At 44.5% G+C, this 27881-nt stretch overlaps 1 protein-coding gene across 1 annotated transcript; it reads left to right on the top strand.

Moving 5' to 3' along the window:
• Positions 1 to 21182: 21182 nt before the first annotated feature.
• LOC131902510 (zinc finger and SCAN domain-containing protein 5B-like) lies at positions 21183 to 27881 on the top strand. The gene is made up of 5 exons (XM_059253537.1): positions 21183 to 21542; positions 22267 to 22443; positions 24987 to 25134; positions 25580 to 26402; positions 27818 to 27881. Exons 1-5 carry the CDS (start codon positions 21183 to 21185, stop codon positions 27879 to 27881), a joined length of 1572 nt encoding a protein of 523 aa, XP_059109520.1.

Below are 27881 nucleotides of genomic sequence, written 5' to 3'. Positions count from 1 at the left end.
ATGGAACACATTTAAATCAATGATGAAAATAGTTCTCTGTTAACGTTCCAACTCCAGAAACATTAAAGTAGTAGATTTTTTAAAACCATTGGGGGCCGGGATGATGTTTGTTCCTAACTTTATTTCTGCCTTGCTGAGGACATGACCCAAGGTCTCAAAGATGCCAGGCAAGCACTCTACCAACTGAACTACATCTCCAAACTTGCAATCTCATTTTGTCTCTGTCTCTCTGTCTCTGACAGGGACAGGGTCTTCCTATGTAGCCTAAGCTGGCCTAGAACTCAGACCTTTCTGTCTCTGTCCCCAGAATGCTAGGATTATAGGCATATACACCATACTCCCCAGTCTGCTATTAACTGTGTTTTTATTTCAAAATTATCTTTTTAATTATTAAATAAAGAATTAGACCAGGTACTAGGCACACACAAAAAGGCAGATCTCTGTGAGTTGGAGTCCAGCCAGAGCTCCACAGAGAGACCCTGTCTCAAGAACCATTTTGTGTGCTGTGGCCATAGCTCAGCAGTTAAGAGCACCCACTGCTCTTCTAGAGAACACAGATTTCATTTCTAGTGCCCACAGACACTCACAATTGCCCACAACTTCAAGGCCTCCAAGTCCTGTGCACTAGGCACAAATATGATCCAGAGACAATCACATAAAACATCCAAACACATAAAGTTTAAAGTTTTAATTTTTTTCTATTTTTTTTTTCTTTTGGCCAGGCGTAGTGGAGTCAGATGCATGCAGATCTCTGAATTCAACGCCAGCCTGGTCTCTGTGGTCATCTTTCACAGCATCCAGTCACTACCCATAGTTTTTTGTTTCTTGATTTCTTTTGTTTTGTTTTGAGACATGGTTTCTTTGTGTAGCTCTGGCTGTCCTGCAACTGGATCTGTAGACCAGGCTGGCCTCAAACTCAGATTAAAGGTGTGCATCATCAAGCAGGCTACAAACATTTTTTTCTCTCAACCTTTTGTATTGAGTTTTCTTTTTTTTTTCTATTTTTCTTTTTTTGGTTTTTTGAGACAGGGTTTCTCTGTGTAGCTTTGTTCCTTTCCTGGATCTCACTCTGTAAACAAGGCTGGCCTCGAACTCACAAAGACCTATCACCTGCCTCTGCCTCTCGATTGCTGGGATTAAAGGCATGTGCCACCACCGCCCAGCTGTATTGAATTTTCTAATGACTATTTTAAGTAATAAATACTTAAAATCACTTAGACCTGATTTATAGAATTAAAAATGTATTAGCATATAAATGATGCAAACTAATAAGTTTATTTAATATATTTATTTAATAATTGTGTTTGGGTTTTTTGGTTGGTTGTTGTTGTTTTGTTTTTTTCCTTTTTTTTTTATTTTGGTGTTTTTTTTTTTTTTTTTTTTTTTTTTGAGAGGATAGCCTCACTATATCCTGGCTGGCTGATCTGGAACTCACGATGTAGACCAGGTTGGGTCACAGAAATTTGACTGTTTTGTCTTCTTGAGATTAAATGTGTGCATCACCCCGCCCAGCAGCAATTCTGTGTGATTATAAGTGTGTAAACTAGGAACTGAACTCTTATCTAAACAGCAGCCAGAGTTCCTAACCACCTCTACCTCTCCCCTGATTTTTGGTTATTTGTTTGTTTGTTTGTTTTTTAGACAGGGTCTCACTGCACAGCTCTGGCTGCTCTGGGACTGACAGATCTGCATTCCTCTGCCTCCAGAATCCTGGGACTGAAGGTATGGTGGCTCACACCTTTAATCCCAGAACTTGGAGGTGGAGGCAGGTAGATCTCTCTGAGTTCCAGCCAGCCTGGTCTAGGGAGCGAGTTCCAGGACAGCCAGGGTTAAACAGACAGACCCTGACAGGAAAAAACAACAAAAAGAATACTGTTACTTCTGTGTGCACATGGTGGAAATGATCCCACCTGTGCACATTTGAAGACGAGATCAGGAACCATTGATTCTTTAAAGCCAGCATGTGTAGGAACACGGAGTTGGAAGACTAGGGTGAGTGAATTTCTATATACTTGTTTTTGTGTTCTGAAACTGAATTTTGCTCTGTAGCCCAGGCTAGCTTCAAACAACCCTTCTCTTTCAGCATCTCCAGTGTTGGGATTATGGGTTGAGCGACCACACCCATATGTTTTGTTCATTGTTTTTGTTTTTTGTGACAGGGTATCTCTTTGTAGATCAGGCTGTCCTCAGAGATCCTCCTGCCTCTGCCTCCAGAGTAGGGACTAAAGGTGTGTGCCACCACTACCCAGCATGTTCTTTGATTTTGAGAGTCTCTTGTAGCCCTCAACATTTTTAGACTTGGTATTTATATACGTAGTCTACAGTGGTTTTAAAACTATGGCAAGCATCAGGCTCCACCTCTCCCTTGACTGGGATTGCAGATACATTTCATCATACATGACTGGACTAGAGTAATTCTTTTTTTTAATTATCTTGAGAATGGGGTTGGTGTCAGGTCTCACACATGGAGAACAGATGACAGCTTGTCAAAGCTGCCACTCTGATTTCACCCTATAGGTCCAGGGGATTTAGCTGGGGTTATTGGGCTTCACTGTAGACACCTGTACTCTGAGCATCTCACAGATCCACAGAATGGATTAATTTCTGCTTTACTAAACAGTTCCAATGTGTTTATAGAGAGGGTATACTATAAGGAATTTTGACATTTAGGGAGGCAGCAGAGTTAAACTATCTGGTTCCTTCTTGCCTCCCAGGGTTCTGGACCAACACCGAGCCCATCCCTGTGGCTAAAGGAGTAGGTCTGTTGAGACAGGAGTAATTTTATAGAATTCCAACTTGTCATAGATGAAAAGAATATTCCCAGCAGACATGGCTGCCAGACAACCTCCCATCAGGGCAGACACCATCACCTACATCCCAGGACAGGATTTCAGAAAAAGAAGACTACAGCCCTGAGGTTTGGCACTTGAAGTTCAGAGCTTTCAGCCCCTCAGAGCAGTCAGACCCCATCTAGGATCTGAAGAGGATCTCTGAACTATGCTATCAGTGGCTGAGACCAGACCTGAATAGCAAGGAGGAGATCCTGGATCAGCTGGTGTTGGAGCAGTTCATGATCTCCATGCCTCCAGAACTGCAGGCCTTAGTGAAGGAGAGCGGAGTGAAGAGCTGCAAAGAGTTAGAGAAGATGCTGAGGGATGGCGGGAAACAGCAACATTGGGTAAGCAGGGCCTCAGCTGTGGGCTGAGGGAAAGGACAGCCTTGGGGCTGTGGTGACCTGGAGACAGAATGCACTGAGGGTCCTGCACTTAGTCAGTGGCTCTTAAGAGGAGAGTTTTGCTTCCCAAGAGACAAATGGCAATGTCGGGGACCATTATGGGCTTGTTTTGTCTTTGTGAATGTGGCCCAGAAACTATGCTTAGAAGCCAAGGAATTGTGCAGATCAGAAACAGTGTAAGCTAACAGGCTCATCTTGAGTCAGAGGGCAGAAAGAAGCCTTGTTATTTTGGTTTCCTTTTTTTTTTTTAATTCTTAGTATCCTCTCTACAACATGTATCTGGTGCTCTTGCAGGCCAGAAGAGGACATCTGATCCCCTAGGAGCTGGAGTTACAGACATTTCTGAGCCACCACCTTGTGGATGCTGGGGATTGAACCTGAGCCCTCTGGAAGAGCATTCAGTGCTCTTAATTTCTGAACAATCTTTCCAGCCCCCACCTCACTCCTTGTTTTTTGTTACAGAGTCTAAAGTAGCCCAGACTGGTCCTCAGTTCACTGTGTACCTGAGTATCACCTTGTGGGCCAATCTATGTCCAGGAAGACAGATTTGCAAACAAGTCAAGCTGGGCTGCTGAATCAGCCTAGAATAGTGCTGTGGGAGGTATGTCCAGGCTCTTACCCAGGGTCTCATCCTGTTCCCTTTCCCCCACAGTCCATAATCCACCCCCATGGACAACTATATCTCCTTCGGGATCCAAGTGTTAAGAAGGCTGAAGCCACAGAAGATGAATGAGATGATGTGGAATTGTCCCAGGAGCACCCCTCCAATTTGAGTGAGGAGCCTCTCAACAGAAGCCAGGCCATCCAGTCTGTGGTGGCCCATGCCTTTAATTCCAGCACCCAGTAGGCAGAGGCAGGTGGATCTCTGTCAGTACGCAGCCAGCCTTGTCTACAGAGTGAGTTCAAGGACAGCCAGGACTCTTCACAGAGAAACCCTTTCTTAAAAAACAAAATAAACAAACACACAACAACAACAAAAATAACAGAGGCCAGGCCAGAACTCGGCAGAGACTGGAGAGCCATCCAGCAGCCAGGTGAGCCTGTGACACTATTTCTGGGTGAGTTGTGAGAAGCAACTAGAAGATGGGAGTTTTGAATAATCTGGTAAGGGTTTGGGTTGAATACCAGCAAGAAGTGCATATCCCATGCTTTGACATTGTCTGCAGAATGAAGACCCACCTACCTGTGTGCTTTAAAGCTTAGCATTGGGGCTGGAGAGATGGCTCAGAGGTTAAGAGCACTGACTGTCTTCCAGAGGTCCTGAGTTCAATTCTGTAATGAAATCTTGCTCCCTCTTCTGTCCTGCAGGCATACATGCAGGCAGAATACTGTATACTTAATAAATAAAATTAATTAAAAAAAAGAGTCTACATTTAAAAAAAATAAATAAATCTTAGCATTGATTATGGAGAAAACCTCTATGATGACACTTGGAATAGGTATTAATCTATGATTACAGCAGATTGTCATTAGACATCACTACATTGACATGTGTTTTCTCAGTCCTTTTGGCTTCAGGCTGCATGGATGTGACCTAGGCTCTCTGCGTTTGTGTGATATTAGTGTAGTTTGGTCTTCTAGGTGGACAGCTAGCAGTAGGAGCAGGGGATGTATGTGACTCTTTTTACCAGTGTTTGGGACCTTATTCCTCATACTGGGTTCCTTTGTCCAAAGGTAATACATGGGGAGGTGCCCAGTCTTAGTACAACTTGATATGCCATGCTTTGTCATTACCTCATAGGATGTCAGGTTGGAAATGGGGAGTTGTGACAGCTACCTCTAGTGTCTTACCTGGGGTCTCACCTGTTCCCTTGCCCCCACAGTCCATAATCTCCCATGGACAGACATCCCTCCTATGGGGTTCTGGTTTTGAAATGGCCAAAGCCAAGGCAGATGTCTGGGATGATTTTGTGGTAGTGTTGTCAGAGGAGATTCTCAGCAGTGGCCAGGCTAGCCAGAGCCACAGAGCCTGCCAGGGACTGAGCTGTCTGCCATCAGGTAAGCGTGTAACACTATCTCTGAGGAGAGATAGAAGATTTATCAATGTTGGGTTCAGACCCTTTGGCCATAGATGCATCAGATGCTGGGATGCTGGAGAAAAAAGGCTCACCATCCCATATCTCTCCCACTAACATTCATCGTGAAGAGTGTGGAGAGGACTAGAGAGATGGCTCAGCTCTTAGGAACACTTGCTGCTCCTCTGAGGACCAGTGTTCGAGTCCCAGCACCCTCTCCAGGCAGCTCACAGTTGCCTTTACCTCCAGCTCTAGGGGATCTAAGACATCTTGTTTCCTTGGGCAACAAAGCATAGACACATCAATAATAACTTCAGAGTGGAGAATGTGCTGGAGAAATGGCTCAGTGGTTAAGGCACTTGCTGCCCAGCCTGATGATGTGAGTTTGATTCCCAGGCCCTCTAAAGTTTGAAGGACTGGTCTCCTCCTAGGGCAGTTTGACTCCTGGGGGTGATAGCTCAGGGATGCTTGAGGTTTTGTTTTGTTCCAAGCAGAGTGCCCAGTAACTCAGGCTGGTCTTCAATTAGCCATGTGGGGGAGGATGGTCTTGAACTTGTGATATTCCTGCCTTTACCTTCCAAATGCTGAAATTAATGGAGTGGGACCACATCCTCTAGAAGAGTTTTAGCTCTGTTAACCTACATGGATCAGGTGGCTAGAAATGTAAACCTATGTTTTTCCATTTAAGAGACAGTCTCACCATATAGTTCTGGCTGTCCTGGAACATACCAGGCTGGCCTTGGACTCAGAGACCCACCTGTCTCTGCCATCTGAGTGCTGGGATCAAAGTTGTTGTGCAAAGCCACACCTGGCTGCTCTGAGTTTTCAGTGTGCAGTTGCTGTCACTTCAAAGTCACAATATGGAGCTGAGGAGACCCTCTGCCCATCAGAAGTAATCATTCAACTTCCAATTTTTTTAAAGTTATCCTAATTTTATAGGTATAGGTATTTTTCTTGTGTGTGTATGTGACACCACATGTGTGCCTGGTGCCTGCAGAAGTGAATAGGCATCAGACCCCACACCATCACCTGAATACGGGTTACAGATGGTTGAGAGCCTCCTTGTGGGTGCTGAGGATCCAAGCCAGGTCCTCTACAAATCAGCGGATGTTCTTAACCCCTGAGCCATCCCTTTTCTAGCCTCACTAGCCCCAAATCGTTTTTTTTTTACTAATTTTTAAATTTTATTTTACATACCTACCACAGTTTCCCCTTCCTCCTTCTCCAGTTCCCTCTTCCCACCTCCTTTCTACCCCACCTCAGCCACTCTTAAAAAAAGGGTAAGTGCTCCCCTGGGAGTTAACAAAACAAAACATATCAAGTTGAGGCAGGACCAAGCTCTTCCCCCTGCATCAAAGCTGAGCGAAGAATCTCAACATAGAGAATAGGTTCCCAAAAGTCAGCTCATGCTCCAGGGACAGATCCTGGTCCCGCTGCCAGAGGCCCCATAAACAGACCAAGCTACACAACTGTAACCCACATGTAGAGGGTCTAGGTCAGTCCCATGCAGGCTTCTTAGTTAATGGTCTGGAGCCTGTGAGCTCCCAGGAACATGGGTCAGCTATAGTGCCCAATTGAGAGTCATTTTGCATGTAGAGTCGAGAGCAGGAAAGATCGTGCATAGAGAATTAAATAGCAACAAATATGACCTGTAGAGGTTATCTGGCTCCATGTCAATGAGAATACAAATAAGAGGAGAATATTGGTTTGTGTAGGGTATTGGAGTGGGTCATAGAATTAGGAACAACTGTGGAGAAAATTGAGTGGCCCAGATCAAGCAGAGACAAGTTTCTATGCTCCACCTCTCCACTGAACAAACACACACCAATAATTCTTCACTGTCGCCTATAAAGAAAGAAGTTTTGTTGGATATGGCTCCCAAGATCAGAGAACAGGATGACCTGAGACCTGAGCAGAGTCCAGGGAGTGACTCCCTGAAGAGCTGGGACCTCCCTGTTGATACCTCAGGACCCTCAGCCAACAAAGGATCCTGGTGAGTTCAAGGTGGAAACTTTCTGAGGACTCACATCCCCTTGCCCAGAACTCCCTTCCCTGTGGGAGGAAGCTGACCACCCACTCCCACCCCCTCTGTCACTAGCCTTCCAGAGCATTCTACAGGCTGAGCTCTCAGGCTTGGGATGTTGATGGGATGTCCCCAGCCAACACCAGAGTTTAGATCTAATGAGTCTGGTATGATTGGGATGATCTTTAATAAGTGTTGAGTGTCTAAGTGGGGAAAGGCACTGGCCCTCCAGCTGACTGCCTGTGATCCATCTCAGCACCCTCCTGGTGACAGAGAGAACCAACCCAAAAGTTGTCCTCTGACCTCCACATTCTTAGTGTCCCGCCTCCTTCCATAATCAAGTAAATAAATGCAATCCATTTTTGAGAGGGACTCTCATGTTTTAAATGTTGTATGTGAACATCCTTCCATCATATTCTGTCAGAGGAAAGGATATGAAGATGCCCCAGGAAGATACAAATATAGATGCTGTCACACGGTCCACCCATGTTCTGGAAAGAAGAGATTTAGCTGCACACGCAGATCTTCAGAGACTCTCTAGTTCCAATGGAGGCAAGGTTCCCACTTGTCAAGGGGGGCCCTCCTGTATGGACAGGACAGAAGATGGGCAGCTAGGGCTCGCTGCGCTATGACCTGTAGAGCCTGTTGATCATCTTGCCGGCCATATGAGTGTAAGCACTATGGGAAATGCTTCAGCCACATGGGCAACCTCAATATCCATCTCCACATCCACAGCGACTCAAGACCTCACAGTTGTAAGGATTGTGACAAGGCCTTCAGACAGCAGGGCACTCTGAAATGACACATGAAAATCCATTCAAGAATGGCATCCTTGTGAGTCTGTATCCAGATTGAAGTCTTTTCCTGGAGAGACTGTTGCTAGGTTACCCTTGTTACATGGCAACACCTTGGGAGCACTAAAAAAGTGTCTCATCCCTTGAAAGTCTGAGAACTATTGTGTTTCACTATGCCCCACTGGTGTGTGTGTGTGTGTGTGTGTGTGTGTGTGTGTGTGTGTGTGTGTGTGTTTGAGACAGGATCTCACTATGTGTCACTGTCTGTCCTAGAAACCCACTATGTAGACCAGGCTAGTTTGAAACTCAAGAGACCCACTTATCTATGTAGTCTAGATTGGCCATGAACTTGGAACCGGATTCCTACCTGTGCCCAGAGTGTTGAGATGTCCCTCCTTGGAAGGCTTTCGTTATATTTTGTTTTTACTTGGTGCTGTTATTCTCAAGCTGTCAATATTGAGTCACAAAATGGGAGTGATGTTTGTCTCCTCATAAATTGTAAAATGTGATTTTCCAATAAATTAGTTGGTATCTGGCCAAGGACAACAATTTTATAGTTGTGTGTATGTCCCCATTACCATTATTACATTATTATTATTATTATTATTATTATTATTATTATTATTATTACTACTACTACTACTACTATTATTATTATTATTTTGGAGCTAAGGACCGAGCCCAGGGCCTTGAACTTGCTAAGCAAGCGTTCTACCACTGAGCTAAATCCCCAACCCCTTATTTTTTACAAAATGATTTTTCAAGACAGGGTTTCTTTGTGCAACAGCCTTTAGCTGTCCTGGGATGAGCTTTGTAGACCAGGCTGGTCTCTGCCTCTCAAATCCTAGGATTAAAGAACGTGCCACTACCCCCTGGATTCTCACAGATTTTTAGAATATTTATGGGTGCTTTGCTTGCATACAATGTGTGGCTGGTACCAGAGGGGGTCAGGTAAGTGTGCTGCATGTCCTGCGACTCTAGTTAATAAGTGTTGGGAGCCCTTATGTGGGTGCTGGGATCCAAACCTACCTGGGTCCTCTGCAAGAGCAGCCAGTGCTCTTAACAACTGAACCATCTCTCCAGCCCCTAGTCACATATTTAAGGAGGGTACTTTAAATTGTGAACCACTCAATTTGCCCTTAAATGTTAAGCAAGTCAGTTTACTCTAAATTCAAAGCAAATGAGTGAAGAATTTGAGCAAATTGTTTGATTGTTTTGGCTCTTTGGGTGGGGCACCCAGCCCCAAAACAAATCACACATGGGCTTATTCTTAATTATCAATGCTAGGCCTTTGCTTGGCTTGTTTCTTGCCAACTTTCCTTAACTTATCACATCTTCCTTTTGCCTCTGGTCTTTTTCCTTTTCTTACTTCTGTATACCTTACTCTTCTCTGTGGCTGGAGAGTAGCTGGGTGTCTGTCCCCTGGCGACCTCTTCCTTCTCTGGCTCCTAGAACTCTCCGCTTCCAGATTTCTCCTTCCATATATTCTCTCTGCCTGCCAGCCACATCTATCCTTCTCTTGCCTCATTATTGGCTGTTTTGCTTTTTATTAGACGATCAGGTGTTTTACACAGGCACAGTAACATCACTTCACAGTTAAACAATTGCACTTAAACAAAAGTAACACACCTGAAAATAATATTATACAACATGTCCTTCTTTTTGTCTAAATAAAAATAAAGGTGGGGCTGGAAAGATGGCTCAGAGGTTAAGAACACTGACAGCTCTTCCAGAGGTCCTGAGTTCAATTCCCAGGACCCACATGGTGGCTCACAACCATTGATAATGTGTTCTGGTGTTCTCTTCTGGCCTGCAGTGCAGGCATATGTACAGGCAGAACACTGCATACATAATAAATATAGAAATAAAAATTTAAAAAATAAAAAATAAAGGTTTTAACTTTAACATGCTGAAATTATATACAACAGAAACAATTATCAAGTTAGAATTACATTTGCATTATTCAGTGCGATTGTATTTAGCAACTTCAGAGAAAATAATGCGTCATCTATCCTATCTTAGTGAATCCAAAACCTTGTTCGTAATTTACTTTCTATCATATCTAAAGAAAGCTGCAACTATAGTTATCAAGTCTTCAACTTCATCAGAGACCCAGAAGGATTTAATATTATCTAAGAACAGAGACATATGGATGCCTGGACAGTCACCCAAAGTTTCTCTGCAATGTTGGGGCATCCATCTTCAGCCTGTAGATTTAGAGTGTCTGGGAGATTTTTCTAAATCAGGAATTTTGGACTTCTTGCCTTGTTTTGGCAAAATTCATCAGCCACTTTCCTCTGTGTCCTGCAGAATGTCTGGCAGTGTCTTCTGTAAAGTAGATATTTTAAGAACGTCCTGCCTTTTCTAGAAAGTTCAACAGTCTTATTTCCTGTGTGTCCTGCATGTCCAGTCTGCACAGCAGTCAAAGGCAAGAACAGTTCCTTGGCCCAGTGTGTAGCCTTGCCACAGTGAAATCAAACTCCATAAGGAGTTTCTTCAATGCCCATTATCTCTGACATAAATTGATACAACCAGGAGCAGAGTGTCTCACTGCCATGAAAGATTTTAAATTTCAAAGCATTTTAGGTGCTATATTCTGTAGGTCTTTGAAGTTTCTGAAGACCATTTATCTAAAATTATACCTATTTAATCTAGAAAATATACCATTTCCTCCTTGGGATCTCAACTTGTACAGTGACTCAAAGACATTAGGGAAACGCACAGACTGGTTGTTTTCTGTTTTTTGGGTTTTTTTTTTTTAAACAAAAAACAGATTTTAATTTCAAAGTCCAGGGTTATTTGAAACTGGAAAAAATTTTCTCTGTAGAAAATAGTAAAAATGATTACATTCCCCAAGATGCCCTTGTAAGCTAAATGAGAGCTGAATTATACATATAAATATTGATTAGATTCTGGAATACAGAAGAAACTTATCTTCATCTGTTCAGAGCCCTATGTTTTCCTTAAGTTGTGGAAGTGAGATTCCCATTCATCTTCTTTCTAGCCTCCCATCCAGAAAGTACAGCCAGCATATCCTTTCATCAGCTTCATACAGTACAAATTCTTATCCCATAGCGAAATGTTTCACTACAGCATGCCCAGTGATTGGTCAAAACCAAAACTTCTTATAAGCCACAGTCATCCTGAGGTCCTCCCTGGTAGGTAGCCTCCCTGGATCTGTGGGTTGCAGTCTGACTACTGTTCTTTGCTTTATATCTAGTATCCCCTTATGAGTGAGTACATACCATGTTTGTCCTTCTGAGTCTGGGCTACCTCACTCAGGATGATAGTTTCTAGTTCCAAGCATTTCCTTGCAAATTTCATGCTGTCATTGTTTTTCTCTGCTGAGTAGTACTCCATTGTGTATATGTGCCACATTTTCATGATCCATTCTTCAGTTGAAGGGCAGGTCTAGGTTGATTCCAGGTTCTGGCTATTCTGAATAATGCTGCTATGAACATAGTTGAGCTTGTATCTTTGTGGTATGATTGAGCATTCCTTGGGTATATGCCCAAGATTGGTATGGCTGGGTCTTGAGGTAGATCGATTCCCAATTTTCTGAGAAACCACCATACTGATTTCCACAGTGGCTGTACCAGTTTGCATTCAAACCAAGAATGCAGGAGTGTTCCCCTTGCTCTGCAGGCTCTCCAGCATAGACTGTCATCAGTGTTTTTGATCACAGCCATTCTGACAGGTGTAAGGTGGTATCTCAGAGTTGTTTTGATTTGGTTTTTTCTGTGACGACTAAGGATGTTGAGCATTTCCTTAAACCAAACTGGCTTGTTAAAATGGATATCATAGCCAAGCAGTCTGGAGGCGGGGGTGGGGGGGGCCCGGTGTGGGGAGGGGGTGTGTTTTAATCCCAGAACTCAGGAGATAGAGGAAGTTGGATCTCTGTGAGTTCAAGGACAGCCTGGTCTACAGAGCAAGTTCCAGGACAGCCATTGCTGTCACACAGAGAAACCCTGTCTTGAAAAACAAAACAAAAGGATATTACAGAGGATGCAATGAAGAGATGGATAGGACAAACTACAGGGGTGCTGAGCCTCCACACCCTCTCTGGGGACATCTTTCTCCATGATTTCAACATCCTAGAAGGAGCACATCTCTGGTTTTCTAAATCCATTCTTAGAAATATTTATGTCTGGGGTTCTGAGAAATGGTCAAGAGGTTAAGAACACTGGCTGTTCTTCCAGAGGACCTTGGTCTATGTCTCAGCACACACATGATGACTTACAACCACCTGTAACTCCAGTTCTCCTGGGAGATATTTGGAAAAAAAACTCATATGCATGAAATAAAGAAAAACCTTTTGAGAGAGAGAGAGAGAGAGAGAGAGAGAGAGAGAGAGAGAGAAAGAGAGAGCGAGATTTATTTCTGGCTGTTGATTGTCACAGTGTGTAAAGGAGCATGATGCAAACAATGACCTGAGTTGGATCCCAGGGACCCATATAGTGGAAGGAGAGAACCAGATCCTGAAAGTTGCCATGTTTCGGCATGAGCATTTGGCACACCTTCCCTTACCCCTTCCTACACACAAAATAAAGAAAAAAAATGTAATGAAATTTTTAAAAGAAATATTTTTTTTTCAAAATAAACCGTTTTAAGACACATTTACAGTAAAACAAAGCCACAGGAGAAAAAAAAACAAAACAAAGCAAAAGGCAAGTGACTTAGTGTTCTACTGCTGAGAAAAGACACCATAAGAAAGCACTTAATTGGGAGCTTGCTCAAAATGTCAGAGGTTTAGTCCATTATTATCATGGCAGGAGCATGAAGACCTAGTCCATGACCATAGAACTAGGCATGCCTACTCATTTATTTACTTTATTAATTTTTTATCCCTCATTTATTAATTGTTGACACAGGCCCTCTTCATGTTTGTTTTCTTTTGTTTTGACAGGGTTTCTCTATGTTATAACTCTGGCTGTCCTAGAACTTGCTCTGTATATCAGGCTGGCCTGGAACTCACAGAGATCTGCCTGCCTCTGCCTCCCGAGTGCTGGGATTAAAGGCGTGTGGCACCACCGCCCAGACAATTGTAACCTTTTTTAAATTCACAACTCAGTGGCAGGAATTACATTCAAGATATTAATTACACTCATGATATTCCTTAATTACACTCGTGATTGTAATTACATTTGTGGTATTCATTAATTACATTCACAGTATTCACTCAATAACTATATTTACGATTTTCATTAATTACGTTAATTGTATTGATTTATTACATTCATGATATTATGTCCTGACACTACTGTTCATTTGTGGGGCTCTTCTACCACACAAAACAGAGATTCTGTACATAGGAAATCATTGCCCTACATTCCTTTCTTCTCCATCTTGAGATAACATCTAATCTTTCTGTCTCTGTGAATTTGTATATGCTATATATTTCATGTAATATAATTCTTTAGCATTTGTCCTTTTTTTGAATGTAAAAACATTTTATGCACAACTGCAGGGGAAATAATACACAGATAGATTGAACATAAAAACAGACCATAATTCCAAAGTCCAGAGTTATTTGAAACTGGAAACTATTTTCCCTGTAGAAAATAGTAAAAATGATTACATTCCCCAAGATGCCCTTTTAAGCTAAATGAGAGATGAATTATACATATAAATATTGATTAGATTCTGGGATACAGAAGAAACCTATATTCATATGTTTGGAGACCAATGTTTTCCTTAAGTTGTGGAAGTGAGATTCCTGTTCATCTTCCCCTTCACTGTTTGATTTATGGAAGACATTTTTTCTAGCCTCCCATCCAGAAAGTACAGCCAGCATATCCTTTCATCAGCTTCATACAGTACAAATTCTTATCCTAACAGTGAAATGTTTCACTACAGCATGCCCAGTGATTGGGCAAAACCAAAACTTCTTATAAGCCACAGTCATCCTAGGGTCCTCCCTTCTATATAGCCTCCCTGGATCTGTGGGTTGCAGTCTGACTGTCCTTTGCTTTATATCAGTATCCACTTACGAGTGAGTACATACCATGTTTGTCCTTCTGAGTCTGGGTTACCTCACTCAGGATGATATTTTCTAGTTCCATGCATTTCCCTGCAAATTTCATGCTGTCATTGTTTTTCTCTGCTGAGTAGTACTCCATTGTGTACACTGCCACATTTTTTTTTCGTTTTTCTTTATTAAGAAATTTTCTACTAACTCCACATACCGTCCACAGATTCCCCCCTCCTGCCTTCTCCCACTCACACTTTCCCAAGCCACCCCGCATCCCCACATCCCCAAAATCGAGGTCTCCCATGGGGAGTCTGCAGAGCCCACACACTGATCCTAGTTCGGTCCAAGCTCCTCCCCACTGCACCAAGGCTATGCAAGGTGTCACACCACAGGCACTGGATTCCAGAAGCCTGCCCATAGACCAGGGACAGATCCCGATCTCCCTGCCTGGGTGCCCCCCAAACAGTTCGAGCCAAACAACCGTCTTCCGTATCCAGAGGGCTTAGTGCAGTCCCATGGGGCCTCCACAGCCACCAGACCACAGTTCATGGGCTTCCACTAGTGGTACCACATTTTCTTAATCCACCCTTCAGATGATAGGCATGTCTAGGTTGTTTCCAGGTTGTGGCTATTACAAATAATGCTGCTATGAAGATAATTGACCATGTATGTTTGTGGTACGATTGAGCATTCCTTGGGTATATGCCCAAGAGTTGTATGGCTGGGTCTTAAGGCAGATTGATTCCCAGTTTTCTGAGAAAACACCATACTGATTTCCATAGTGACTGTACCATTTTGCACTCTGACCAAGAGTGCAGGAGTGTTCCCCTTGCTCTGCATGCTCTCCAGCATAGACTGTCGTCAGTGTTTTTGATCATAGCCATTCTGACAGGTGTAAGGTGGTATCTCAGAGTTGTTTTGATTTGTTTTTTTTTTCTGTGATGACTAAGGATGTTGAGCAGTTCCTTAAACCAAACTGCCTTGTTAAAATGGATAACATAGCCAAGCATTGGGGGGGGGGGGGATGCTTTAAACCCAGCACTCAGGAGACAGAGGCAGGTGGATCTCTGTGAGTTCAAGGACAGCCTGGTCTACAGCGCCAGTTCCAGGACAGCCAGGGATATCACACAGAAAAACCCTTTCTTGAAAAACAAAACAAAAGGATATTACAGAGGATGCAATGAAAGATGGATAGGACAAACTACAGGGGTGCTGAGCCTCCACACCCTCTGGGGACAACTTTCTCCATGATTTCCACATCCTAGAAGGAGCACATCTCTGGTTTTCTAAATCCATTCTTAGAAATATTTATGTCTGAGGCTGGAAAAATATCAAGAGGTTAAGATTACTGGCTGTTCTTCCAGAGACCCTGGTTTATGTCTCAGCGCACACATGATATCTTACAACCACCTGTAATTTCAGTTCTCCTGGAAGATATTTGGGAAAAAAAAACAACTGATATGCAGGAAATAAAGAAAAATCTTTTTAAAGAGAGACAGAGACAGAAATTTATGGCCATTGACTGGCCCAGTGTGTAAAGCAGCATGCTGCAAACAATGACCTGAGTTGGATCCCCGGGACCCCTTTGGTGGGAACCAGATCCTGAAAGTTGTCATGTGTCCGAATGCCCATTTGGCACACCTTCCCTTACCCCATCCTACACACAAAATAAAGTAAGACAATAAAATGAAAATTTTTTTCTTTTTCCTTTTATTTTTCGATAGCTGAGGACAGAACGCAAAGCCTTGTGCCTGCTAGGCAAGCACTCTACCACTAAGCTAAATCCCCAACTCCATGAAATTTTTAAAAGAAATTTTTTTTCCAAAATAAACCATTTTAAGACACATTTGCAGTAAAACAAAGCCACAGGAGAAAAACAAAATAAAACAAAAGGCAAGTGACTTAGTGTTCTACTGCTAAGGAAAGACACCATAAGAAAGCATTGAATTGGGAGCTTGCTCACAATGTCAGAGGTTTAGTCCATTATCATCATGGCAGGAGCATGAAGACCTAGTTCCTGACCAGAGAACTGGCATTCCTGCTCATTTATTTTACTTTATTAATATTTATTCTTTATTTATTATTTTTGACCCAGGGCCTCTTCATGTTTGTTTTGTTTAGTTTTGACAGGGTTTCTCTGTGTAATAACTCTGGCTGTCCTAGAACTTTCTCTGCAGACCAGGCTGGCCTTGAACTTACAGAGATCTTTCTGCCTTTGCATACAAAGTTCTGAGATTAAAGGCATGAGGCAGGACCACCCATCTGAGACAGAATCTCTTTATGCAGCCCTGGATACCATGGAACTTGCTGTGTAGACCAGGCTGGTCTGAACTTTGCAGAGATCCACCCTTCTCTGCCTTCTGAGTGCTGCTATTAAAGATGTGTGCCTCCACACCTAAGTAATTCATCATTTGAACATATTTTCATTAATGTTTTACAAATTGCACATATGCACACAACATATTTTGATCATACTCCTTCTATTCCTTGCTCTATCATGTCCCAGATCTACCCTACTTTTTTTATTTATTTATTTTTCTATTATCAACTTGATACAGTATAAATTCTTATCCTAATAGTGAAATGTTTGATTGAGGCTTGCCCAGTGACTGAGTAAAACCAAAACTTATTATAAGCCACAGTCATCCTAGGGTCCTCCCTTCTATATAGCCTCCCTGGTAATGTGGGTTGCAGTCTGATTGTTCTTTGCTTTATATCTAGAATCCACTTATGAGTGAGTACATACCATATTTGTCCTTCTGAGTCTGGGTTACCTCACTCAGGATGATATTCTCTAGTTCTATCCATTTGCCTACAAATTTCATGCTGTCATTGTTTTTCTCTGCTGAGTAGTACTCCATTGTGTATATGTGCCACATTTTCTTAATCCATTCTTCTGTTGACGGGCACCAAATCTACACTATTATCTTTTAGAGTTTGAAATAGGCTGAACCTCAGTATACTTGGCAAATGCTTTGCCACTGAGACATATGATTGATGTCCCAAGATAGTATTTGTTTTTCAGAAAGGGTGTCTTGTAGCACAGGCTGGCCCCAAACTGTCATACATTTGTGACCTTCCTCCCTGGGATTATACTGTGTGTCACCACACACCGGGTTTGGTTTGGTTGTTGTTGTTATTGTTGTTGTTTTGGCTTTTTTGAGACAGGCTTTCTCTGTGTAGTTTTGGTGCCTGTCCTGAATCTTGCTCTGTAGACCAGGCTGGCATCAAACTCACAGAGATCCTTCTGGCTCTGCCTCCTGAGAGCTGGGATTAAAGGCGTGAGCCACCACTGCTGCCCGGCCACACCCAGTTTTATCCATTGTTAGGAACAGACAATGCTAAGGCAAGCTCTCTGAAGTCTGAAATGCATCCCCAGCCAAGGCTAATCAAATTATTAATTGATTCATGTTAAGGTTGAGACTTGATCACACCAAATTTCTTATGCTGGCCGTACACTAACCCAGGAGGACAAGCAAACCTTGACTTATGATCCTCCTGCCTCATCTTCTCACTAGGATCACAGTCCTTCAGGACCACACCCGAGTAGTTTAATAAGTTGATCCCTTCCCTGTGGCATTCCCAGGGTTAACTTGTAATTTAATCTCAGGATGTCTGAATTGACATCTATAATGGTGTCTAAAGGCTCCAGCCAATCACTGAGAAGATGAGCAAGCGGAAGTCAGTTCCGTGGATTCGTTATAAAAGCCATGATCCTAGAGCTCCCTGCACTTTACAAAGAGATCTCAGAAGACTCAAGGCTGCTGCAGGCGCGAAGACAGGAACCTAGTGGTAAGTGAACCAGGGAGGAAGTTGGGTTTAGCGAGGCTGTGTGTTCAGATGGGGACAGAAATTGGCTGCTGCGAGATTTATCTGGGTATGAAGTACCTGCAATGCTGCACTAGGAAACTGAGGCAGGAGGATGCCATGCCGAGTTCCCCGCTGTACAGGGCCACAAGGTGAGGCGTTCACAGCAAACCAACAGAAGGACCCCCAGGTACCTAAACTCCTCCTGTGTCCTTTGTTGAATATCTTTCTTCCTCGGTGTCTGGCTCCTGGTAATCACCATGATGCTTTTGCAGACTCCAAGGGCAGATTCCATTTAGTTCAGGTCTGTATCCCTTGACCTTCTCATTGCTGGGTCTAGCGGTTGCACGCTGGAATTCGTTTATTTATTGATTTTTCTTTTCAAATGGGATCTAGTTCCAGATTGACCTGGACCTTTACCCTTTCACCCCAGCCTTCGGAGCTGTGACCTGTTTTTTGTGACAGGGTTTCTTTGTGTAGTTTTTGCACCTTTCTGGATCTCACTCTGTAGACCAGGCTGGCCTCGAACTCACAGAGATCCGAATGCCTCTGCCTCCCGAGTGCTGGGATTAAAGGCGTGCGCCACCACCGCTGGGCTTGTTTGTTTGTTTTTAACTTTATTTCTGCTGTGCTGAGGTCATGACCCAAGGTCTCAAGATGCCAGGCAAGCACTCTACCAACTGAACTACATCTCCAACCTTGTAATCTCATTTTGTCTCTGTCTCTCTGTCTCTGACAGGACTGGTTTTCCTGTGTATTCCAAGCTGGCCTTGAACTCTCAGACTTTTCAGTCAATGCCTCCCCAGGGCTGAGATTACAGGCGGCATACACCATACTGCCTAGTCTGCTATTAACTGTGCTTTATTTTAAAATTACCATTTTAATTATCAAAATAAAGAAATAGACCAGGTACTAGGCACACAGAGAAAGGCAGATCTCTGTGAGTTGGAGTCCAGCCAGAGCTCCACAGAGAGACCCTGTCTCAAGAACCATTTTGTTTGCTGTGGCCATAGCTCAGCAGTTAAGAGCACCCATTGCTCTTCTAGAGAACTCAGATTTCATTTCTAGTGCCCAAAGACTCACAATTGCCCACAGCTCGAAGGCCACCAAGTCCTGTGCACTAGGCACAGATGTGGTCCAGAGAGTAACATGCATATAAAACATCCAAACACATAAAATTTAAAGTTATTAATTTTTTTCTTTTTCTTCTCCTTTTTTTCTTTTTTTGCCAAGCATAGTGGTCCACAACTTTAATCCCAGCACCCTAGAGTCAGTTGCATGCAGATCTCTGAATTTGAGGTGTCTACAGAGAGCATGCTGGCCTCATCTTTCACAGATTCCAGCCACTACACGCAAATTTCTTTGTCTTTGATTTCCTTTGATTTTATGTTAAAACAGGATTTCTGTGCCATTATGGAGGTACTGAAACCTGATCTGTAGACCAGGCTGGCCTCAAACTCGTGGGTTAAAGGTGTGCACCACTAACCCAGCTTCAATTATTTTTTCTCTCAACCTTTTGTACTAAATTTTCAAATGACTAAGTTTATTTATTTAATAATTTTGTATGGGTATTTAGTTTAGCTTCACTGTATATCCTGGCTGATCTGTAAATCAGTATGTAGACCAGGCTGGCTCACAGAGATCTGCCTGCCTCTGCCTCCCTAGGAAGTGAGTCACCACATCCAGCAGCAATTCTGTGAGTTCGGAAATGTGTAAGCTGGGAACTGAACTCTTATCTAGAAGAGCAGCCAGGGTTCCATGCTTGCTAGTCCATTCCTTTGTTTAGATTGTCTATGGGGTTAGTGGACTATAAGCCACATTGTGTTGTGTGTTGAGCTATGTGCTACTTTATTCAAATGTTAAGTAACAAGGAAAAAATTAAGGCTTCCTTTTGAGCCATGAAGCCCACAGGTCTTCTTATTTTAAAAATGTTTTTTGTTACTTGAAAACATTATAGATTAGTGCCCTCAAATACCAAGTGCCTTGACTTTTCCCCAGAATGAACCAACTCTGCTTCTTCTTGCTTTTTGGTTGGTTGTTATTAGACATTGTCCCACTGCATAGCTCTGGCTGGTCATGGACTGACAGATCTGCCTGGCTCCACCTCCAAATCCTGGGACTGCAGGTGTGGTGGCCCCTGCCTTTAATCCCAGCACTTGGGAGGTGGAGGCAGGCAGATCTCTCTGAGTCGGGGCCTCCCTGGTCAACAGAGCAAGTTCCAGGACAGCCAGGTCTACACAGAGACCCTGTCTGGAAAAAACAACAACAACAAAGAATACTGTTACTTCTATGTGCAGATGGTGGAAACGATCCCATTGGGGTTAATTTGGAGATGAGATCAGGAACCATTAATTCATAAAAGCCAGCATGTGTAGGAACAAGGAGTTGGAAGAACAGGATGAATTAATTTCTATATATTTGTTTTTGTTTTCTGAAACTGAATTTTGCTATGTAGCCCAGGCTAGCTTCAAACAATACTCTTTTAGCAGCTCCAGTGCTGGCATTATGGATTGAGCCACCATACCCATATGTTTTGTTCATTGCTTTTGTTTTTTGAGACAGGGTTTCAGGGATTGGGGATTTAGCTCAGTGGTAGAGCGCTTGCCTAGCAAGCACAGGGCCCTGGGGTCAGTCCTTTAGATCCAGAAAAAAAAGAGTCAGAGTTTCTCTGTGTGGACCAGGCTGTTCTTAAACTCGGAGATCCTCCTGCCTCTGCCTGTGGAGTATAGGGATTAAAGGTGTGGGCCATGTTCTTTCATGTTCTTGGATTCTGAGAGTGAGTCTCTTGTGGCCCTCATGTCTTTTAGACTTGGTGTTTATACATAATCGAGGGTGGTTTCACAATTATGGCAAGCTTCAGGCTCCATCTCTCCCATGTGTTACAGATGTTCCATCATACACAGCTGGACTAGAGTAATTGACTTTTTAAAAATTATCTTTGGGGATGGGGTAGGTGCCAGGTCTCACACATGGAGACCAGATGACAGCTTGTCAGAACTGGTACTCTCCTTCCACTGTGTAGGTCCAGGGGATTTAGCTGGAGTCATGGGACTTGACTGGAGACACCTGTACCCTGAACCATATCACAGATCCATAGAATGGATTAATTTCTGCTTTACTAAACAATCCCTTTGTGTTGGGGGGGGGAGGCTATATTATGAAGCATGATGACATTTAGGAGGCAGCAGAGTTAAACTGATCTGGTTCCTTCTTGCCTCCCAGGCTTCTGGACCAACACGGAGCCCATCCCTGTGCCTAAAGGAGTAGGTCTGTTCTTACAGGAGTCATTTTATAGAATTCCAACTTGACAGAGACCAAGGTAATATTCCCAGCAGACATGGTTACCAACCTGCCACCAGACAGCCTCCCATCAGGGCAGACACCATCACCTACATCCCAGGACAGGAATTCAGAGAAAGAAGACTACAGCCCTGAGGTTTGGCACTTGAAGTTCAGAGCTTTCAGCCCCTCAGAGCAGTCAGACCCCATCCAGGATCTGAAGAGGATCTCTGAGCTATGCTATCAGTGGCTGAGACCAGACCTGAATAGCAAGGAGGAGATCCTGGATCAGCTGGTGTTGGAGCAGTTCATGATCTCCATGCCTCCAGAACTGCAGGCCTTAGTGAAGGAGAGTGGAGTGAAGAGCTGCAAAGAGTTAGAGAAGATGCTGAGGGATGGCGGGAAACCTCAACATTGGGTAAGCAGGGCCTCAGCTGTGGGCTGAGGGAAAGGACAGCCTTGGGGCTGTGGGGACCTTGAGGCAGAACCCACTGAGGGTCCTGCCCTTAGTCAGTGGCTCTTAAGAGGAGAATTTTGCTCTGTGATAAATGGCAATGTCTGGGGACGTTTATGGGCTTGTTTTGTCTTTGTGAATGTGGCCCAGAAACTTGACTTAGAAGCCAAGGAATTGTGCAGATTAAAAACACTGTAAGCTAACAGGCTCATCTTGAGTCAAAGTGCAGAAGCCTTGTTATTTTGGTGTTTTATTTTTATTTCCTTTTGTCTGTTTTTTTTTTTTCCAATATTGGTAGCCTGTCCACGACATGCATCTGGTGCTCTTGCAGGCCAGAAGAGGGCATCTGATCCCCTAGGAGCTGGAGTTACACACAGTTATGAGCACCACCTTGTGGATGCTGGGGATTGAACCTGAGCCCTCTGAAGAGCAGTCAATGCTCTTAATCTCTGAACCATCTTTCCAGCCCCCACCTCACTCCTTGTTTTTTGTTACAGAGTCTAAAGTGGCCCATACTGGTCCTCAGTTCACTGTGTAACTCAGAATGATCTTGTGGGCCAATCTAAGTCCAGGAACACAGATTTGCAAATAAGTCAGGCTGGGCTGCTGAATCAGCCCAGGAACAGTGCTGTGGGATTTACATCCAGGCTCTTACCCAGGGTCTCATCCTGTTCCCTTTCCCCCACAGTCCATAATCCACTCCCAAGGACAGTTATACCTCCTTCAGGATCCCATTGCTGAGAATGCAGAAGCCAAGGAGGATCAAAAGGATGCTGTGGAATTGTCCCAGGAGCCTCTGAACAGAGACAAGCCCAACCCAGTGTGGGGGATCCCATCAGAGACTGAAGAGCCATCCACCAGGCAGGTGAGTGAGTGACAGTATCTCTGGGGGGATTTCGGAGATAACTAGAAGACCAGAGTTATTTGAGAGTTATGGTTAGGGTTGGGGTTTTGCACACAGAGTGTAGATGTACACCCCATGGCTTTGACATTGTTGTGCAGAATGAAGGTCCACCTGCCTGTCTGCACTAAAGCTTAGCATTGAGTATGGAGAAAGCCTCTCTGATGACCCTTGGGACAGCTATCAACCTAAAAGTATAGCAGAATATCGTTAGACATCATTACATTGCCATTTTTTCTTCTTCAGTCATGTTGGCTGCAAGCTTCATGGGACTGACTAGGCTCTCTGCATATGTGTGACAGTTATGTAGCTTGGTCTTCTTGTGGGACTCTGTGCAGTGGGATCAGGGGCTGTCTCAATTGTACTGACATTTGGGAACCTATTCCTCCTACTGGGTTGTTGCCAGCCTGAATACATGGGGAGGGGCTCAGTCCAGGTGATATTGCATGCTTTGTCTATATCCATGGGAGGTCTGCCCTTTCTTAATAAAGGGGAGAGGGAGTGGGGGAGGTAGGAGAGCAGGTGGGGGGAGGAAGCTCTAGTGGGGATATAAAATAAATAGATAAATAAGTAAATAAGTACTCTTTTAAAGGAAAGTGTGAAGGAAGGATCAGGTAGGGTGGTGCAAGCCTTTAGTCCTAGCTCTCAGGAGGCAGAATCTGGCAGTATCTCTGAGTTCAAGGCCAGCCAAGGTTTCATAGTGAGACTTTCTCTCCAACAATAAATGTGTGAGGCCAGCATCAAAATAAAACTGATAAAACGCAGTGTTATCCTACACTGGAAGGCATTCAGAAGGCTAAGGTATCAGGTGTCAGGCTAGTCTGGGTTACACACCATTTTGATCAGGGACAGCCTGGGCAAATAGGCAAGACCTTTTTCAAACTGAAAATATTTTAAAGGGCCAGCAGAGAGGCCAGAGGTAGACACAGGCCTAGAATCCACCAGTGAGGAGAGGGGCTTGTGGCTCAGCCACAGAGTGCTTGCCTGCACAAAGCCCTAGTACCATATACCAGTGAAGAGGCAAAGAGAAAAAACCTAGTGGGATAACCACGTCTGACTGGGTGTGAGCGGAGGAAGCCACAGTGACGGAAGGAAGGGGGTCCATCCTCCTGCAGAGTCTCTCAGGTCCAGAGTGAGGCCAGAGCCGTCAGGAAAGTTTTTCACTGTCCACTCTTCCCTCTAACCTCTCCCAGACCCATAGCAGGTCCCCAGTCTCCAAACTTCTGGTCCTATTAAAAATAATACCGCCGGGCAGTGGTGGAACACGCCTTTAATCCCAGCACTGGGGAGGCAGAGGCAGGTGGATCTCTGTGTGTTCAAAGCCAGCCTGGGCTACCGAGTGAGTTCCAGTAAAGGCACAAAGCTGCACAGAGAAACCCTGTCTCAATAATAATAATAATAATAATAATAATAATAATAATAATAATAACAATACCACCCCATGCCCCTAAATCCAGTTTGTACAATCCATATGGGTCTTGGGTGTGGAGGCTCTCAGCGGAGTAGTGTCCACCTCCCCAGAAGCCATCCACTGTGCATAGCTCCTTGGTTAGGGTGGGGACTCCTGATGGCCTCTCCCTCCAGGCTGGACTGGTGTCTGGCTGGAGACTGTGAAGGAGTGTGCAGGCAACTCCAGCTGTGTGAGCTCCTGAATGCAGGGGTGTCCTCTCTGAAACACTCTGCCCTGTTCTCGGCCTCCCCAACGCTGCATCTTAGAATCTTACCAGATCATATTATCTTTAGACAAGGACTCTTTAAATTGCCCTGGGTGTAGACCAGGCTGGCCTCCAACTCACACATCTGCCTGCCTCTCCCTCACAAGCCCTGGGATGAAACCCCACCAACACCACACCTGGCTGCTAAGAGTTTTCACAGTGTGCAGTCGCTGTCACTTGGAAGTCCACAATATGTAGCAAAGGAGACCCCACCCCATCAGAAATAATCATTTAACCTCCAATTTATTTTACAGTTGTCCTATTTTTATAGTATGGGTATTTTGCTGTGTGTATCTGACACCTCATGTGTGCCTGGTGCCTGCAGAAGTAAAAAGGCATCACAACCCCCCATCATCACCTGAGGAACTGGGGTACCGATGGCTGTGAGCCTCCTTGTGGGTGCTGAGACTCAAACCCAGGTCCTCTGCAAAAGCAGCTGGTGTTCTTAACCTCTGAGCTGTCCCTCCTCTAGCCTCATTAGCCCCAAGTCTTAATAGCATCAAGATTGAGAGGCATTTTGTCTGTAGAGTCGAGGGCAGAGAAGATCGTGCATAGAGAATTAAAATAGCAACCAATATGAGGTGCTGAGATGTGGTGGCTTCTCGTTCATGACAGACTTACAAGTCAGAGGAGAGTATTGGTGTATGTGGGGTATGGGAGTGGGTCATGGAAGTGTGAACATCCTACAACTCAGAGAGATTGAGTGGGCCAAATGAAGTAGAGACAGATGTCTATGATCCACCTCTCCATTGATGAACTCGCACCCATAATTCTTCACTGTCCCCTGTGAAGAAAGAGGAAATTTTGCTGGATACAGTTCCTGAGAGCAGAGAACAGGACGATCCAAGACCTGAGCAGAGCCAGGGGAGTGACTCAGTGCAGGACAGGGAGGAGGCCTCTGTGTTGACACCTCAGGACCCTCAGCCCACACACGGTTTTGGTGAGTTTAGGTGGGAACTGACTGGGGACTTACTATAACTTGCCCACTCTCTTCCGTGTGGGAGGAAGCTGACCACCCACTCCCACCCCCTCTGTCACTAGCCTTCCAGAGCATTCTACAGGCTGAGCTCTCAGGCTTGGGATGTTGATGGGATGTCCCCAGCCAACATCAGAGTTTAGCTCTAATGAGTCTGGTATGATTGGGATGATCTTTAATAAGTGTTGTGTGTCTCAGTGTAGACAGGCACTGGTCCTGGAGCTGACTGCTTGTGATCCATCTCAGGACCCTCATGGTTGGTTACAGGAGAGAACCAACCCAAAAGTTGTCCTCTGACCTCCACTTTCATAGGGTGCCACTCCCCTCCTTAATCAAGTAAATAAATGCAATCCATCTTTGAGAGGGACTCTCATGTTTTAAATGTTGTACATGGACATTCTTCCATCAGATTCTGTCAGAGGAAAGGATGTGAAGATGTCCCAGGAATATACAAATATAGATGTTGTCACACTGTTCACCCACGTTCTGGAAAGAAGAGATTTAGCTGCACACACAGATCTTCAGAGTCTCTCTAGTTCCAAGGGAGACAAGGTTCCCCCTTGTCAAGGAGGGGCCCCCCTTGTGGACAAGACAGAAGATGGGCAGCTAGGGCTTGCTACCCTACGACCTGTAGAGCCTGTTGATCATCTCCCCGGCAAGGCTCAGATTGTGTGCAGTGAATGCAAGAAGAGCTTCCTGTACAGGTCTCAGTTCATCATCCACCAGAGGTCACACACAGGAGAGAGACCCTTTGAGTGCAGCGTGTGCAACAAGGGGTTTGTGCAATCCTCAGACCTTCGGGTCCACAAGCGCATCCACAGGGGTGAAAAGCCTTACGTGTGCCGCATCTGCAGCAAGAGGTTTGCCCACAAGTCCACCCTGTCGGGTCACCTTAGGATCCACACAAAGGAGAAGCCTTATGAGTGTGAGCACTGTGGGAAACGCTTCAACCACAAGGGCAACCTCAATGTCCATCTCAGCATCCACAGCGACTCAAAACCTTACAGTTGTAAGGAGTGTGACAAGGCCTTCAGACAGCAGGGGACTCTGAAAAGACACATGAAAATTCATTCAAGAATGGCATCCGAGGTAGGCCCGGCGGCGGAGGCTGGCACAGGAAGACAGGGGCCTCAGCGGCAGCGGCAGCATCAACCAGCAGAAGCAGGCAGGCCCGGTGTTGACCAACAGCGGCAGGCAGGCCCGGTGTTGACCAACAGCGGCAGGCAGGCCCGGTGGGCGGTGTCCGAAACAATAAAAAATAAAAAGAAAAAGAAAAATTTGAAATATTAAACAAACAAACAAACATTTTACTAAAGTAAAAAAAGGGAGAACTAGGGACTCATCATTCCTCTCCACATTCTATTCTTTCCCTTGTTTTATATATTGTAAACATTTTATCGGTGGATTCTGCTGGAGTATCCGATGCAGATAAGCACTGGAGGGCTCCTGTTGCAAATCACCCTCTGGAGCGATGGAAGGATCTTTCTACTGGAGGAGACGCGATCTAGTGTTGGTGTGGGTCCGGGGTTCTATTTATGTCTTTCCTCAGGACAATGAGGTTCCTCTTTGGATTCCTGAGCACTGAATGTGCCCTGTGGCTGCTGCTGAAGCCCAAAATGACAGAGACCTAATGGATCTTCATGAAAAAATCTACCCTTCTGATGCCAGTAGAGATTGAGAGCCCAATATCGCCAGCTTTGGCAAGCATTAATGTAAGCCTAGGAAGTGTAGCCATGAGATTGGATTCTCCAGAAGATCTGCCAGCTAAAGTCCTGCAGAGATCAAGAAAAATGGGCCTTGGTGGTTCGTGTTACTGGAGTTGTATCCATGCCAGTGGATGTCCACACACCCCAGAAGAGAATTTGACATTGCTGCTGCCACTGTTGTTGTTATAGCAATGGCGCCCACCGCTGCTACTGTTTCTGGGATTACCATTTCATAATTGCTTACTACAGCTAGCACAGTGGAGACCCTGGCAACAAAAGTAGCTACCACAGTTAGTTAATCTTTCATTCTATTGGGCATGATATAAATTAAATTCAGTAGTTATATACATCTCGATTGGCTTTGAAAATTATAAATTTATAAACTCAAGTTCCAGTTGCTTTTGGGATACTATCTTACAAGGACTCCAGTGTACAGCATGGCTCATTAAGGAAGGGAATGGCTCAGTTGCCTTTAGCCTACTGGCTATGGGTGAGATAAGACCTCTGTTGGTCTTTTCTCTGTCGAACACACAGATTGCAAGCCCAGTGCCACTTTGAGACCTTTGGCAGCAATTAACTCTGCAGCTCACACACAATTGAGCCTATATGATAATGAGTATTCAGAGATGGGGGGGGGGCGGGGGGGGGGGCGGGCACATCTCACCAATCTAAGACAGAGCACCTGTGTGGCCTGGGCAGGCATCTTCATGATGGGTAAGTTGATCTGCTGATGTCCCACACAACCCAAGCCAGAAGCTCATTTTTTAATAAAAGGGGCACCTGTAGGGTCCTGGCCCCCATTTTGGGTAACTGTTGCCTTGCTTGAGGACCTTGACCTTGATATTCTCCCTATGCTAATTCCCTGCCAGGTTCCATCCTCCTGAATGCTTAAGGGAAGTTCCTTGTCTGTGTATCCTGAATAATGGGCGTTAACAGCTTAGATGCAAGATTGTAGAACATCAGCAGCGAACTTCTGCCCTCCGGGGTCCTCTCATTGTGCTATAA

Source organism: Peromyscus eremicus, chromosome 1, assembly GCF_949786415.1.
Source record: "Peromyscus eremicus chromosome 1, PerEre_H2_v1, whole genome shotgun sequence".
In the NCBI taxonomy this organism is placed as follows: Eukaryota; Metazoa; Chordata; class Mammalia; order Rodentia; family Cricetidae; genus Peromyscus; species Peromyscus eremicus.
Note: the sequence above shows the minus strand (reverse complement) of the source record. Positions and strands in the feature narration are given on the sequence as shown.